This window comes from Sminthopsis crassicaudata, chromosome 5 (assembly GCF_048593235.1).
Source record: "Sminthopsis crassicaudata isolate SCR6 chromosome 5, ASM4859323v1, whole genome shotgun sequence".
Classification (NCBI taxonomy): domain Eukaryota; kingdom Metazoa; phylum Chordata; class Mammalia; order Dasyuromorphia; family Dasyuridae; genus Sminthopsis; species Sminthopsis crassicaudata.
In genome coordinates this window covers 240,319,282-240,337,573 of record NC_133621.1, presented here as the reverse complement: position 1 = coordinate 240,337,573, position 18,292 = coordinate 240,319,282, and the positions used below count along the sequence as shown (strand labels likewise).

Sequence of the window (18,292 nt, the reverse complement as noted above, 5' to 3'; positions counted from 1 at the left end):
TTATGTCACATTTCTTATTTTTGATCACTCTTAATACAATGGAATCTTTGTATTAGTATGGCTTAATATTAATAAGGCTATACATAGGAGCTATTTTTGTTCTCTTCCTTTGTTAGTGGTGGGATCAATCACTGATTTTCAGCATCTGAACTAATCTTAAACACATTTTCATTCCAACATGTAGGAATTCTCCATGTCTACTACTTTTTTATTCAAATGCAGTTTGACCTTTTTCTTTTAAGAATTTACCTCACCAATAAAAATGATCTGATTTTAATGTTGACTGCCTATCTGCTATGAAAGTAGTAGTTGGGATTTTCTTCACAGAATTTCTCCTATTAGGTTCAATCAAGAGATGAGCCTCATAACCTCTTCTAACAAATTTGTAAAAGACCAACATATAGAAGGTTGTTTTTTTTATGGTGTGATTTCTCCTTCCCATTCATACTTTTTTTTCTTTGAATATATTGCACAATACTTTATTATTTAAAAAAAGATTTTCTGTCAGGCAAAAAGTTTTTCTCCTCTTCTCAGGAGGTGCTATGTATACTATTTTTTGTAAGAGGTAAGTGGTTGTTTGTGTGGCCGTCCTGGACCTAGAAAATATAAAAGGAAAAGATGAAATTGTTAGTTTTAATTCTTGTAAAATGTAGTCAATGTAAAGATTGAAACTTTATTTTCTTATAAATTTGGATATAATGGGGGCCCATAAGAAGTTTGTCCTTTTCTATGGCCACATCTATGATTTTCACTAGTTAGAGAAGTACTCAAATAAGCAAAACTCATTGAACCAATGCAGATCATTGAACCACTGCTTTGTCTTCAACATATGCCAGAGACAAAGGAAGGTTAATTATCATCCCTTAAATTTTAACACAATTAGCAAGTATAAGAGGCTATATTTGAACCCAGATCTTCCAAACAGTGACACTACCTCTGAACTTCTATTTGAAGTATCACAATATATGAAACATAATAGTGGTACTCAGATGGTTGTTCTAATATTCTAACTTACAGAAGTAACAGGTTTGTAGGCTCCAAGTCTGAAACGACAACAAATTATTTCAACTATGAATTTTCCAATTCCATGTAGCATACCTGAAATTAAGAATAAGTACACAAAAATACACTGTCAAAAAACAAGAAGTTTTTTAGAACTATTTCCTGAATAACCATCTAAAGAATAAACAACTAATTGGACAAGTATAAATTAAGAGGTGGAAAAAAGCAAATATAATTTTATGGATGACACCTTTTATTTACCAGCTATTAAAAATTCAGAATCATTACTTTCAGAGAATGGATTTTTTAAAATTTTAATGAACAAATAGTCACAGAGTTCCCAAGCCCTCAAAATCCAACTTCTTCAATTATACTTATGAAAAACTGCCAAAGTAAAATTAAATAAATTGAGGGTTGTTTTCATATCTTTTGAGAAATTAATGATATTGCAACATTATATTTTACCCAAGTGGCAGTATGATTTTATATAGGAAAAAAAATGGTATGCCCATCAACATGACTTTAAAAAAATAATGGGCAGTAAATACAAATTATTTAACCACATGCTATTCTTCTTGTAGGAAGCTTTAGGAAGCGTATAATTAATATTCCAGACAAAAGTGTACTCTTCCTGTTTTAATAAAAAATTTAATTAAATTAATTTAATTAATTAAAATTTTAAAAATAGCCTTTATTTTGAAAATTATACAAATTCATCAGAATTAAAATCTTTTTAATCTTTGTAATAGTAACTTAAGTAAACACTGAACTCATTATATGCTATCTAGTTTCATTACAGGATGGTTTCCCTAATTAACTCTGAGGTTAATTTGTATGACTCTTCTAAAAATTTATAAAATAATTAAGTTGCCATTAAGTTAAAATTTTGTAAGGAAAATTTTATACAAATATTAATATTATAAAATTAGTATTAAAATATTATTGTTAAAATACTATTACAAGTTGTTGATATTAGCTCAAATTTATATAGTGTTTTTATGATTTACAAAACTTCCTCAAATCAGGCTAGTAAAATAGATTATATTTGTATTAATATCCCCATTTTATGGAAAACAGAAGATCATAAAGTCTTAATGAAAGGTCACACAGTATTTGAACCAGTATTCAAACCCAGGTCATAGTATTATAGATTTAGAACTAGAAGGGACCACAAATAGATATATTCCAAACTTTGGGGGTTTTACTCATATGAAGAAACTGAGGGTGAGAGGTTAAATGGTAAAGCAGAGATCTAAATCCAAGACTTCTGACACTAAATCCATTATTCTATTTCACTATGCTGTCTTTATGACTCTCAATGAATATTCTTTCCCATCATAAACACCATTTCCAGAAATAAAATTCAAAAATGTTGTATTACCTGTCGTTGAGAAAATTCCTCCAATAATACCACACAATCTCACTAAAAACTGCCAGAATGGCATATGTTCTTCAGTCACTGTTACCATAAGGGAACTAAGATCATATTTCATAAATATTCCAGATACCCCATGGCTTCCTGCTGCATGATTAATGGCACGTTCCTAAAGCAACCAAATTAAGGGAAAAGGCAGAAAGAAAAGTAATCTATGTCAATATTATGTAGTCAACTTCTTTTGCTTTTTAACTTTTTGACTAATAAGCTGGTACTGAGAATTCAGGCAGAGAACAGTTCCTGTGAATTAAAAGTGGGTAATAAATGAGAAAAGAAGTTTACTTCACATCAATAGCTCAGGTCTAACTCTCCAATGCTTCTATTCTTCCATTTCTTCTTCTCTGCCCCAAATACTTTTTAAAGCTAATTATAGTTACTAGACTGTTCTATTTTAGTTCAAGAGCAGTTGACTTCATTAGATAGATGAAACTCCCTTCCCAAATACAGATCAATTAAATAAGAAACAATTGGCTATGTACCAAATATTGTGATAGGATACAAAGAAAAAAATTGAATTCCTAGTCCCTACCTGCAAGTTAACATCTAAATATAAAATAGGAGACAAGTAAATACAAAAGTATATACAAAATAAACAAAAAGCAATTTTTTTTGGAGGAAAAGTCATTCTCAACTGAAGAGGTTTCAAGCAGAACAAAATTCTTCAGTTAAATTATGAAATGAATTACTGATTTCAAAAACAGGATTCTATAAATGAGGGGCAGCCAATATTTAAAGTTATGGATAAGGGAGAGTTAATATTGGTTGTGCAAAGAGTAATTGGCCACACCACAAATTGAGTTAAGTATAATTTACGAAAACACTAGAAATGTAATTAGGAAACTAGAGTTTTTAAATTCCCAATAGGAATTTATACTTAATCGTAGAAGTAACAGGAAGTCAAATGAATTTATGGAGAAGAGGACAAAAATAAAGTCTGAAAAGGCAGTAGGTATGTGTGTATGTGTAATTAGATAAATTATTTATTACTATTATTAACATTTATATAATGCTTACTATATACCAGAGTCAGGCACTGCACTAAGTTCTTTACAATTATTATTTCATTTGATCCTGGGAGGTGAATGCTATTATTACCTCTTGATAAAGAAATTGAGACAAATAAAGGTTAATTACATAGCTAGTAAGAGTCTACAGTTGGATTTGAACTCAGATTTTCTTGACTCTATCACTATGCCACCCAACTTTTCTTGACATTTTGGGCTACAAAATATCCAATTCAAAATGCTCCCAAATCAGGATGTATATCATCCTCTCAAGGAGAAAGATTGTACGATAAAGACTAGATCTGTATAAAGTTGATAAACCTTCAAAAGTTAAAGAGGTCACCACTAGAGTATAAACAAAGAAAACAAGGCTCAGAACAAAGCCCTGATAAATGATCAAATTTAGATGGGATATAATATATATTATCCAGAAAGCTTAAACAAAACAAAGAAAATAAAAAGTTAACACTGGCATAAAATCAAATAAGTACACCCAGGGGAGAAATGCTTAGCAGTTTGGAATAATGTAGAGGTGTAGGCAGTTAAAAACTGAAAAAAGGCCATGACATTTGGCATTAAAGAAAGCATCAAAGAGTTGCTGAATAAATTATGGCATGTGAATATAACAAAATATTGTTTCATAAGAAATAATGAAAGAGACAATTTCATAGAATTCTAGGACATGGAAACTGTTAAAAAGTGAACAAAACCAGAACAATTTATACAAAAATAAAATTTTCAAGAAAAATAACTATGAAAAATTTAAGAATTCTGGTCATAACAGTGACCCACCATGTTTTCAAACCATTATTACCTCCTCCCAACAGGGATGGACTAAGAGTGTAGAAAGAGACAAAGACTCATGGACACCATTTTGCGTGAATATGTTTGTCAGAGATTTTTCTCCTTTTCTGACTTTTAATTGGAAGGGGAATAGCAATTATAATGCCAAAGAACAAAGCCATTGAAACATCTTTAAAAATGTAGACAAGCACACCGTTTTGAAAGGGAAGAAGGGACAGGAAAGATGGGGGAAAAGAAGATATGGGAGAGGGAAAAAAAATAACATGATTGTGGAGGCAATCTGCCAGAGAAAACAGGAAAGAATGGGATCAAGAGTGTTTTGTAAAAAGATTAGTCTTGGTAGGAAGAACCACCAAGGAAGAGGTGGTTCTTCCCCCTTCTTCATGTGAAGTTGGAATAAAGAATAAAAGAATGGGAGATGATATCAAAGGATCATGAAATGCAAAATAGAGAAAAGGAAGTTCACAACTGATACATTAATGTAAGAAAATATCATTGTACCACAGTGAATATGAAGAATTCACAAGAACATAAAAACTGATGTAGAGTATAGCCAGGATAATAATGTATGCAATGTATAAAGCAATCTATACATAGTAATTACAATGACCAAGCTTGCCCTATGGAAGAGCTGAGAAAAAAACAACTCCCTGGTGCAAAGACAGGAGGGTAAAAGGGTTGAATATTGCATATGCTATCAAAGGCCATAAATTAGTTGGTTGTACTGAATTTTTAAAAATGTTTCTAACAAGAGAAGGATAGCTTGGTGAGGAAGTCAGGTATATATTAATAGGTAAAAGTAATATAAAATCAAAGAACAGTGATAAAAATATTTTTTTAAAAAAGGAAAAACCCTAGAAAAGGTATTCTTGTAATCTCAAGGGAGAAGGAGGAAAGGGAACAGAGTGGTAAAGTTAATTATGGATCAAGTTCTACAAATTTCTCAAATCCAGGAATCAAACAAGCTCAGAAGCCCTAAGGTCCAGGAAGCTCAGAGTTTACAGATGAGGGAAAGCTTATGATGAAAGTCCTGGAGTCTAAAGAAAAGAAAAAAATTAATTCTCTGGAAGCTGACTCAGGACTAGTTCATCCCTATGTAGCTTACAAAATCCTTCCCATTCCTCACTAAACCAAATAACCAAGAGAAGGATAATAATCTTTAAGAATCTATAGAGATTTCGTGTTGCCCAGTAGATACTTTCCTATTAAATCAATCTCTTGACAGAGAAACTACTGTTAACTGAACCACAATTTTAGACTCACCCTTCACCAATTTATCTGTCATATTCTGTCAAAATAGTTTTTGTTTTACAGAGGTTTGATCACATCACTGATTCTTAAAATTCTTGTTATAAAATACAAACTCCTTAAACATAATGTCCAACACTTTTCCCAGACTCAACCTATCTCTGTCAAACTTCTTCAAGGCTTAATTCATTCGCTATTTTGCCATTTTCTTCTCTACTCCATTTTATAGATGAAGAACTAAGGTAAATAAGGCTAAGTGATTTGGCCAGGATTACATAGCTATTAAGTGTCTGAAGCCAAATTTGAACTCATGAAGATGAGTTTTCCTGATCGCAAGCTCAGAGCCCAATCCACTATACCACCTAGTTGTCCTAAAATAAATTACTTAATAGAAAAAAATTAAACTTTTGCATCAACATTTTAGGAGATAAAAACCAAAATCAATCTATTTTTCCATGCACTGAAATTTTACAATGTAACAAATACAGGGAAAACATTTACATTTAATGTAAAATTATTTGCCAAATGTAAATGCATTATTAGTTCTAATTCTTTTAAAGTTCTGAATTTAAGAAAAACCTCAACTGAAGTTTAAATTTTTCTTCCATTAGAAAATTATAACCAGATCATTTTGGTGGGCTGAAGTTAACTTACCCTTTCTGTCACTGAAAACTGATGAGTATCTGCTGAGATTTTGTATGTATTTAGTTTTGTTGGCACAACTGTGATAAAATATTGGAACATCTGGTTGTCTAGAATAAAATGAGAAAAGCTTTCCAAAGAGTCAATCAAAAAAATTAGAACTTAAAAAACAGCATTAATTACCTTCATTTTTCATGAAAGCAAATACTTCCTATAGACTACTAAAGAGTAAAAAGTAAGTTTGTCTGTTTAACTTTAATTTTACAGGCATTAGATAACTGTTGGACACGTTAATGAAAATATATATTCTGTGGATATGAAGATATATGCAGTTTGTGGTTTAATCTGACATTTTGAGATAGTGACATACCTACTATAATAGATATTTAATATTTTTATATAATTTTAAATTTAAGAGGCTACAGTGATTCAGAGATCCACTAATGGATGTGTTCATCTGACTTCCTTTGTTTTTGTATAACAGATTTTTTTCTAAAATGTATGTAGCACATCTATACCAGAAATAAAAAGCACTATGGATTAAATGCTACAAGAAATAAAACATTAAGTAATCTATTTTTCTAATTCTATGACTACAACTAAAATAATCCATAAAGAGAAATCTTTAAGGTTTGTAAAAATTCCACAGATGCTTTTAAAACTAGCAATGAACTTTTGAACCTTAAAATTTATAACTAAGATATTTCTTCCCAAGTTTTTATTTTGCCTTTAATGAACAGAAAATAGCAGCACCAATGCAATATAATTTCCACATACTTGAAAACTCTTCTTTTGTTGTCCCTTTTCTAAACTGATTAACTATAATTTCTTTAGCATTTCCTTCTAAAGCCTATGTTCTTAACCTTTCAAAAATGTTCACTACTATCTTCTACCTTTTTAAGACATTTGTTTCAAATGAGGAAGAAATATGAAAGGATGTTATTATTTACATGATAATAGTTTAATGAATATACAAACCTCTATATCTATAACAAAATACTTACGATCTATAGCAATTTTTTCAGTTCCATCTAATGGATTAATAATTCCTGGAACAAGTTCACCAAAAGACAAATGATCTATTCTATGGGAAAAGTTGTAGGCTAAAAGACAAAAAGGCCCCAACAACAAATAAATCAGAGTATTTCAAAAGATAACATTCTATGAACAATTTTTATAATTCTTTGTTTTGTTCTGTTGTGGGAGGCGGGCAATCAGGGTTAAGTGATTTGCCTCAAAAAACAAAGCTAGTAGGTGTCTGGAAGTCTCAGGTCCTCCTGACTACAGGGCTGGTGCTCTATTCACGGCTACCCAGCTACCTCTAATGCACTAAATGTAAACTTTTAAAATCTATAGGTTCAAAGATAGTTTTATTTAATATAAATGATTAAGCATTTCAGGAAATCTCAACAAACATAAAAATTTCCTACAAATTGTTATAAGCCAAGATTTCATTATTCTACTACAAATTACCTTCCAAGAGGATATGGCACTTAATTCTTATATGTAAATGTCTATCTATCCTTTGAATTCAATTTTAAAAAAATCAACATATCTCCAAGTCCCATAACATAAAACTATTTTTATGCAGTCAAAAAACAAAACTCCTCAAATCTACTTCCCCTGCAAAAATCAAAAGATCAAACTAAATTTCAAATGGAAGTTGTTATATTTGTTTTCAAGAGTGGTTTAGTCTTATGTTACAAACATTACATAAATTTTAATTGAAATATATATTTAAAATATAGTGTGCATATTACAGATGCATGTATATATGTATATAAATATGTTAGATGTAATGAATGATCTATTAATGAACTTAACATATAATTATTTCTTAATTAACCTAAAGAATGAAAAGATCAGTGCATAAAATACAATAGTATATTTATAGAAGTTTCTGTTGGCTAAAACATTATGAATTCAGTCAATAAAACAGAAATAAGAGAGAAAAAGGACAGATAAGTCAGTCCTTGGGAAAAATCCAGACTAAAAGAATATATCCAAAGTATATATTTAGAGTATATATACATATTCTCTCTCTCTCTCTTTGTGTGTGTATATATATATATATATATATATATATATATATATATATATATACACACACACACACACACACACACATATACATATTGTATATGTGTATCTATAAAGTATATATTGTAAATTCACAAAATACTGCTTTTTCTTCTCGTCCAACGTCAAAACTAATGAGAGGGTTTGACCAGCCTAAAGTACTTTCAATTTCCTATCTTGCATTAGTACCAAAAACAAAATCACAATTTCTTTTAACAAACAGGAGAGAAAATATAAATAGCTTACAGTCATGGCTAACGAGTGCTGCCAAGTGTGCATGACCTCGGGGATGTGGGATTGCCCTATGAGGACGAAAAAACAATGAATGCAATGAAAAACAAAAATTGGATTTTCTCATAAACTATTATATTTCTTATTGTACATTAAAAGGACAACAGAACTACGTTTGACAACTCCCTGAGCAGATAAATCCACTCCTCTCAAACATTGCCTTCATCTAACAAGACTAATTTATTGTAACTTTATTCATGATAAGCCGAAGACTTTAATATTTTTCTATACTTGAAATTATTTCTTTAAATGAATATAGGCGTGTTCCTATAAGTAAAATGAAATAATGACAAAGCAGAGTATAAAAATCCAATTTAAAAAAAAAAAAAACCTTTTTTCTCTCAAACCTGTAATTATTTCGAGCTACTTGTTCAAGCTCAGAGTTCTGAGCTAAGATGAAGGAAGGCTTAAAAAAAAAAAGATTAAAAACCAACCAAAACTTTTTTTTTTAATTGCAAATTCATATGGCAAATTGTTAGAATGAAAATTCATGTCTTTTTTTTTTTTTTTTTTTTTTTTTTTTTTTACAAAAACCTTGAATTTCCATTATGTGTTTGTATTTGAGCTTTAAAGTTAACCAAGTAAAACTACATCTCCAAATGACAAAATAAGATGTTGGAAATAGAGATTTGTTTATTTTGTGAAAATGTTAGTCATTTTTGTTGTTCTGTAAAAGAACTATCATCAATGTCAAAAATGAGTTTTTATAAACTTAAACCCCTTCTGAAAAAACACTATACAGTTTTGAAAGGAAAAGCTGCAGTAACATTCTCAGTGAAGATTGTAAATTACATTTTTTTTTTTCATTAAAAAGAACCTTATTGGGGCAGCTAGGTAGCACAGTGGATAGAGCCCCAGCCTTGAATTCAGGAGGACCAGAGTTCAAATCTGGTCTCAGACACTTAATACTTCCTAGCTGTGTGGCCCTGGGCAAGTCACTTAACCCCAGCCTCCAAAAAACAAACAAACAAACAAACAAAAAACCACACCTTATTATTCCACATGTTCCCCCAAAAGAATGGCATAAGTTATAGTTTTAAAAATATAGATATGTAGAAACTCCCTCCAATTGGGACAGTTTATGATAAGAATCATTTTCTCCCTTCTCAAAGCACTTTCCTACAAGGTCTGCAGAGAATTTCATATCTTCCTCAAGTTGCCAGCAGTATGTTTTGTTTTTAATTAAAACAAAACTTCTAACTTTCCCAAAAACATTAGACTTAACTATTGTCTTATAATAATACATTTGTAAAAAACAAGTGTTAATTGCCAAAATAAATTCTACACTTTGAACCAATGTATGTGATTTCACTATTTTATTTCTAATCATATTTAAAAGTCTTTCATTTCAGTTAATAGTTGCTCATATCTTAGGAAATGGAAAATAGTGCTCATGGCAGCTGTTGAAGCATTAAATATGAAGAAAATAAAATGTCACGTATTTATGTTTCTATGATGTGTACACCTGCTTAATAAGATAAAAATCCAAAGGAAATGGTTAGATCTTTACTTATTGATTTTACAAATATAAAGTTAAGACCAACATACACTATTAGAATTACCTAAAAAATTCATGAAACTGGTGGGGAATGCAAGATTATACGTACTTTAAATAGTCTATAAGAAAGCAAGGAAAACAATCACAAAGTCTGTGTTATCTGACAATTTCAACACTAGTTATACAAATAAAATGTTTAAATGTCAACAAAAATGTCTTTTAAGCCCGTCATCTGACTAAAAATTTTAAAACTCTGGCCTAATGAATCTAAAATCCCAGAAAATATTAAATTCAATAGTTGTAGTGAAATGGCATTATAGAATCTGGCAGGAATCACACCTATTCAACACCATTATCCTTCCTTCCCTCCTTTTTTAAAATACCATCTACCAAGTCTAAACTATAACCTAAAGACCTCTTGTGAACTGTCTACCACGTTAGGTAACCCATTCCACTTATGATAATTCTAATTGTTAGGAAGTTTTCTATTTTGTTTGTACCCCCCATAACCATAAGCCTACATGTGTTTCTTTGTAGCTTTCACTTTCTGGTCCTGATTCTGTCCTCATAACTGAAAATAACAATCACACTTCCCTCCCTAAATCTTCTCTAAACTAAACATCATTATTTACTTCAACCACTCCATATATGGCATACTCACTAAAATGTGATTCCCAGTTTGCTCTAACTAGGGCAAAGGTACAGTGGTATCCCTACTTTCCTAATTCAGGGTACATGAATCACTTAATGACAAGCTTAATTCAATTTTGAAATAACAAAAACTGAGATACTTAATAAACTCTAAGCTGAACTATTAAAAAGAAGGAAAATCTGTTAATTAAGCATACAAATATATGGTCAACTTAACACATTAACTTCTATCCAAGTAGCATTTTTATGTAAAGTATTTTCAATAAGTAAAAGAACATACTTGCCCACAGTTATGTGAAAATTCCCTGCCACTTTATTGACATATAGATGACCATGAATTCTGCAAGCATCTGGAGGTTGTAAAGAATTATCTTCCCTGTTAGAACAAGATAAATTAAGACTGCTTAAAGCATATCCATCACAAGAAATAACTACATAAATGGGTGAAGTTATTTGGAAGAAAGGAACAGAGAGTAGTCAAAAATTTTAGGAAGATCCAAAAAGAAAAAAAAAAAAAAATCGCCCAGTAAAAGCCTTGAACTGTTTAACATTTATAATCAGAATCTTAAAAGGAAAAAGATAATTTAACTTGTTATTTATTCAACACTTTAAAATTTGAAAAGTGATTTAAATTTATTACTTAATTTGAACCACCCAACATGGTAAGGAAAGTACTACAGATATTATTATTTCCATTTTATAGATGAGGAAACTGAGGCTAAGAGAGGCTGACATATGTTGTTGGTCACAAAGCTATTGGCTATCAAGGATGGGATTTGAGCCAAAGGCTTTGTGATTCTATCCAGCATTTTTATCATTATATTGCAAATACCTTCTATATAAGACAGAGGACATTACTATAATAATCAAAGTCAATCTGAAGTTTTACAGCTTTTTATAACTAAGCAAAAAAACTAAACTGCTACTTAGAAACTATGTATAATTGGGCCAATAAAAGATGGCATGCACTCTTTCTTTACCTCTAGTACTTTACCGAAAAAGAGAGGAAGGAATATACATGCATGTACACATAAATATAAACATAACAGAGAAAGAAATCAATCCATTACTAAAAAATCTACTTTTCAAATAGAAATTGGGAGAAAATACAGATTTTACATATGACATAGTTATCACTACACCAAATAATTTAGCAAAGTATTTGTAGTAGACAGAGTGCCAGGCCTAGAGTCAGGAAGACCTAATTTCAAATTAGCCAGTGGCATGAAATGCATGACTCTGGACATGTTATTTAACCCCATTTGCTCAGTTTCCTCATCTGTAAAATGAGCTGGAGAAGGAAATGGAAAACCCTTCTAGTATCTTTGCTAAGAAAAATACAAATGGGGCACAAAGATTTGGATACATCTGAAACAAATGAAAAAAAAAATGATTATGAAAAAAATGATTATGTACTTCTACAAAGTTATTGGATACTCAATAAGAGAAGTAAAAACTAACTCAGTAACGAGAAAATTTATACTGGGAGAACACCTTTCATCCAGAGAAAACTTCAACTCACCTCTATTTTAATAAATAGATCCTTTGGGACTGCCTAAGAAAAATAGACATTGAGCAATTGGTCTGGGGGCACCCAAAGGGCAGGTAAGAAGAGAATCAGGTATCACTGACTCCAAACCCAATCCTCTGCCCCTGCACCATTTTGTCTATACTGCACCTCTCTATACGTTTATCATATGTTAGTAAATCAACTACAGGAAGGTCTCTAGTGAAGTCAAATAAATACTTGATAGATCACAACTCCATCTATGTACTTGAACATACTATGCTTTTACAGCAAAGCCCTCAAAGGCCCCTGAGATGCATAAGCATTTGGAATCAGAGAATCTAAACACAATTCCCAGCTCTGACACTCAATACTCAAAAATGCCATTGATATGTAAGTCATTTACCCTTTTGGGTTTTAGGTTCTTCCTTTACCTAATGAAGCATTAGGATCTTCAAAGTCCCTTCCAACTATATACCTATAGACCTATGAACTCCAAAATATTCTGCAGAAGTACTTATTTAACCCAAACAAAAAATTCTTGAAATAACTGAGGACAATTTCATAATATTTCTATTATGTTTTCCAAGAAATTAGAAGAAACTGCATTCTTCCATCACAAAAATAGAAAAAAAAAAAAAGTGAAGAAAGCTATACCATATTCTTTAAATTATAATGAGAAAAATGCGTTTGTAATATTCTTGGTCAAGACAAAACATTCCTACCAATTAAAAAGTAATTATTATTCTAGTTTCTATAGCTTTAGATATTAAAGAAAATTGAAAAAATTATTCACTCCTTTACAATAAATTCATGAAAAAAGTTAGAAAATAAAACATAATGAATAGCTGTCTCACCTTGGGGGTAGTGCTGTTGAAGCACTTTTAAAAGCACTTTTGAAAATCACGTCTTGTAGTGAATGTTCCTCTTGTAGCCTACTCTGAATTGTCTGCAACACTCTAAAAATAACAACAAAAAATGATTGGGAAAGTTAATAAAGTATAAAATCATAAGTAAAATAAATCTGAATACTTCAGAGATCATTCGTGACTTCATCAACATGTGTAAACTGAAATCCCTCTAAAAAATTTCACCACAGACCTCTTAGAGCCTCATTTATCTAGGTTCACCTTAGAATAAAACATATACCTATGATATATAATCATACCCATTCTTTAAAACTTTTCAGCTTATCAGGACCTACTGGATATCATACTCTATGTTATAGTCATGAAGATCCTAGTTTGAATCCTGCTTCAGGCATTTTGCCAAGTGTGTGACTCTAAGCAAGTCATTTTAAGCTCTCTCTAGCCTCTGTTTCCTTTTCTGTAAAAGAGGGATGGTAACAGCATCTACCTCAGTGGGTTTTTATGAGAATCAAATTAAAAAACATAGGTTTTACAAATCTTAAGGTGCTACAAATTATTATTACTATTGCCATTAAGGACTCAAAGTCATTTAAACAGGACACTATGTAGCAACAAAGGAGGTCTGTATAAGAGGAACCAAAGATATATTCTCAATTAAACTTATTCATAAACAGTCAATATCCACAGCAAAACTATCCACTGATCTATGAAATTAACTATTTTGAAAACATCAACATGTCTTCACTTATTCTCTTGAAAAAAAACGTGAGTAATGATTATAGCCATTTGAAAATACAAATGTGGGAATCCTAAAGCTCACTATGCTATAAAGGAGAATACTCCCCAAATTTTGTTATCTTTACTTATACAGGACAGAGAAAGCCAAGAATGGGAATAAAAGAAAAGTAAGATAGTGGATGGTAGTTCCCATCCCAGTCCTGGATGCAAAAAGTAGTTTGCATACAAAAAGTTGACAACAACTGTTTTATTTATTAAAAATATATATTTTAAAGAAACAAAATGCTACAGCATATTTATGGCTAAATCTAAGATCCAGGATTCTAGAGAACAAGTGGTAATTTTTTGGTTCAATTATTTCAGTCATGTCCAACTCATCATCATATTTGGGGCTTTCTTGACAGACATTGGAGTAGTTTGCCATTTCCTTCTCCAGCTCATTTTACAGATAAGGAAACAGAGGCAAACGGAATTAAGTGACTTCCCCAGGACACAAAGCTACTAAATATTTGAAGCCAAATTTAAACTCAGGAAGATTAGTCTTCCTAACACCAGGCCCTGTACTCACTGAACCCCTACCTGCCTATTTTAAAAACATACAAAAGCTTGTAGTACACAAAGAAGCTGCATCAAAGAGGCTACTTTTACGAGAATGTGAAGCACAAAGTGGCTCCTATCTAACATAATAATATGAAACTACCTCATAATAACTTAATATGCATGTCAAAATTAATATTCCTATTTCTTAATTTTAGCTATTTTCATACAGTAACAAAAAACAAAATATTACTGCACTTCTCAAGAGGAAAGTTTATTTCCAATTACTGTTAGGAATAATTATATATCTTTATGTTTATTATATCGCTATCTCCTTTTCTTTTGTACCTTTGGACATACAGGGTTAACCTCAGCATCTCAAGCCAATTATGGAAAATGAAATATCAGTATTAAAAAAATCACCATGCTTCACACTTTGGCATCTCCTAAGTAGACATGAATATGTTCAGATGTTGTTATTAATCAAGACTATGCACTGAGATATTGCTTTTCATTCCAAAAATATTTTGGGATTTTTGCTCCAAGTATATGGTCCCTTTACTTGCCAGAATTTCCCAAGAAACTGTCTCAAATTTGGGATCTAACTTACAGATTTTCCAACCTAGGATCTATCTAGTATCCATCTGAAAACTTCTTAAAGAAAGCTCTCCACTTCCAGAGTCCTATTGTTGGCATTTAGCAGAAATCAAGTAAAAACGATCTTGTTAGATGACATCAACAATGCCAAATCACTTTCCAAAACATTCAAACGTATGTCACTAACATGATAAGACTTATAATCAGAATATATAAGCTTGAATCGAAGCTTTGCTACCTGGAACTTTGGGACACTGGAGAAATCACTTAGTTTCCTCATGTGTAAAAACAACAGGGCTTGGTCTCTTTCCAGCTCTAAACCTAAGTGCCTATGATAGTGTATGTAAATGTTTGGACAGAGTATATAAAATATGATGTGAAAGATCTGTCTTTCTCAAAACAAGGGAAAGTGGGGAGAAATTATCACATTCTCTTATTAATTTTATCAGGCAATTTCAGTAGAACTAGAAATACCAGCTTCCAAATACCTCAACAATTTCCAAATACTTCAAGCTAATCTAGAATACATTTGGTATTTTGTTGGCCTTCTATTCCCAGTTATAAAAGAGCTATCAATGCCCAATGAGTTTTAATTGCATCAAAATGCTAGGGTATAAAATTTTTATAGACTTTAAAAAGTTAGGAAAAAGGAATCTTGAAATCAGTAGTGATATTCCATAACATAAATATAACCGCACACAAAGGACTGGTTGTAGGTAGTAATAAGGAAAAAATATATACCCTTACAAGTCAATCAAGAGACATGACACTTTAGTTACTTATTACCTCTGCCACTCTCTTTGTTGGGGTGAGAGATCAAATATTACCTGTAATAAAGGAAAATAATCAACAGCAAAGTCAAAATCTCTGGTTTTCATAAAAGAAAAAAAATTATGGACATATGAAACTTTTTAAAAGGTTTTATTAATTCCTTTTATTTTTATATTAGTCATTTTCAGGTAAAATTCCACCCCCATTCATTGCTCTTTTAAACAAATGAAAAAATAAATGGGTGAGTGAATGAATGAATTAGAAATGAATGGACATTCCTCTGGAGGTTGCTGTAAGATCAAATGAGATAATGTATATAATGCACTTTTTAAACCTTTAAAGAGTGATATAAGGAAATAGAATATATTTTAAAGGGTGATATAAGAAAATAGTATATACTAGAATATACTGATTCTGGATTCAAAAGATCAGAATCTAACAGACACTTCATACCCTTTCTTTAGTTTACTACTTGTGTGATCAAGGCACTTAACCTTCCTGGATCTCCCTTTCCTCATTTATAAAACTTCATTTGCAAAATGAGGGAATTGAATTAAATGACTTCTGAGGTTCCTTCCAAACCTAGCTCTATGATCATATGATCCTAAGTGTCAGCTTTAGGCTTGTGAGGTTTTTTGGGGGGAAGAGGAAAGTAGCAGAGATAATGAAGAGGGAACTATGATTTGCCTGGGGTACTGAGATTGGCAATGACTTTCCAATCAATGATCATAGAGATCTATGTGCCATTTCCAAGTCTATCAGACTTTAAATCAGGCTCTTGATTACACTAGTCAAAATCTGCTTCTCAATGTCTTGAGTAAAAAATATATTAACAAAGTAAATATCATATGGCTTTTGAGGAATAGACAAAATTAGATGAAACTGAAAAATTAATCAAAAGGGATTAATTACATGGATTAAAATCATATAAAATGCTGTTAATCTTCAAAAGCAGAAATTCTAAAATAAGATTAAAGTTTTAATAGGTGGAGGAGAAGAGAAGAGTTTGGTCTAGTCCAACAACACTGTAAGGTGGGTGCTTTTATTACACTTATTTTACAGGTAAGGATACTGAGGCAAAAGGAGGTCAAGTAACTTGTCCAAGGTTACACAGTTAGTAAAATATCCAAGGTTGGGAAAAAGGAGATCTATGTTTTGTCATACTGGGATTAAAATCTCATTAAAATCATTATAAATTGGGACTTTAAGATGATTTATGAACAAAAATGTCCAAGGGCAAAAAAGAATTCAGCCAGTTAAGATATTTCTGTAAGTTAGTTTTAATTACAATGATAAGCTAACAAATTTTTCTGGCACAGACAACTTTTAATATTTTTTCTTTGACAAGATCAAGGGCCTATCTCTTACTCATAATATCTATTTGAAACATTCCTTGCTCTAAAATATCTATTCTCAGCACCACTTTCCACAGATGACTTCCCTCCTACTTTCATGGCATCCCACAGCCATTTCAAGCTAATTTTCAAAACTTCTGAGGCTTCATCTCAGCTTCTCTCTCAAAAGAGAAGTTATTTCCTATTCTTTTTAACTCTAACCAACTCCTTTCTCTTTCTTCTAAACCTTATAAAAAATAATTATCTCCCTTCAGTTTCTCCATTTCCACTGGCTTCTTCTCCTCTATGCCTATAAATATCCTCAGATTTCTCCATTTTTAAAAATGCTTGCATTGAACTTTTTTACCCCCATTCAATTACTGCTTCAGCTCTCATTTGTCCTTCAATGCTAAACTTTAAAAAGCTATCCATGCCCAATGCCTCTATGTTCACTGTTTCTCTCCTTAATCTTCTACATCTGTTTACTGAAACTTCTCTTCCAAAGATCAACAGCTTCTCAAATAGTACATCCAATGACCTTTTTTTCACTCTTCACCCTCAATCTTTCTGAAGCTTCTAAAACTGATGACCATACCTTCTATCACATTGAGGAATGAGAGAATAAGCAATAATATACTGCTTTTTATGTGCCTGGCACGGTGCTAGCAATTTGCAAATATATCACTGAATTCTTCCAAAAACAATGTAAGGTAGATGCTACTATTATCCCCGTTTTTTAGTGAGGAAACCGAGGGAAAAAGAGGTTAAGTGACTTGCCCAGAGTCACACAGCTATTAAGTGTCCAATGTTGGGTTTCAATTCAGATCCTCCCGACTCCAACTCCAGGACTCTACCCAGCTGCCCCTAGATATTACTTTCTCATTTGGTTTCAGAAACATCACACATTTATGGTTCTGGTGTTTTTCAGAGCTTTGTCTTGACCCTTTTTCTGTTTTTACTCTATCCCATTTCCTAACATAACTTCAACTACTATTTCTATCCTGATGATTCTCTGAACTCACCATTGATATTGCTACAGTCCCAGCAAACATAAGCGTTAAAAGATTTGCTATTGTTCAGTTATTTTTCAAGTCATTTCTGACTCTTGATGACTCCATTTAGGGTTTTCTTAGCAAAGACATTGAAGTGATTTGTTATTTCCTTCTCCAGCTCATTTTACAAATGAGGAAATGAGACAAACAAGGTTAAGTGACTTACTAGAGTGATAAGTGTCCAAGGCTAAATTTTAACTCAGATTTTCCTGACTTCAGGACTGACATTAAAC

The 18,292-nt window shown here is 31.5% G+C and overlaps 1 protein-coding gene across 4 annotated transcripts in view; it reads right to left on the bottom strand.

The window, feature by feature from the left end:
• Nucleotides 1–448: 448 nt before the first annotated feature.
• The window catches only part of ERGIC2 (ERGIC and golgi 2), a 52,015-nt gene continuing 34,171 nt past the window's right edge, over nt 449–18,292 (bottom strand). For 3 of the 4 annotated variants that reach the window (XM_074270651.1, XM_074270654.1, XM_074270653.1), the window contains 9 exons: nt 15,689–15,729; nt 13,019–13,120; nt 10,935–11,030; nt 8,461–8,516; nt 7,140–7,238; nt 6,148–6,245; nt 2,384–2,546; nt 1,016–1,098; nt 449–596 (listed from right to left, as the gene is read on the bottom strand). In XM_074270651.1, the coding sequence (XP_074126752.1) occupies nt 531–596; nt 1,016–1,098; nt 2,384–2,546; nt 6,148–6,245; nt 7,140–7,238; nt 8,461–8,516; nt 10,935–11,030; nt 13,019–13,120; nt 15,689–15,729 (804 nt within the window). In that variant the 3' untranslated portion in view covers nt 449–530. Of the gene's footprint in view, nt 640–960; nt 1,099–2,383; nt 2,547–6,147; nt 6,246–7,139; nt 7,239–8,460; nt 8,517–10,934; nt 11,031–13,018; nt 13,121–15,688; nt 15,730–18,292 lie in introns of all 4 variants that reach the window. The other variant, XM_074270655.1, reaches the window with a different exon arrangement.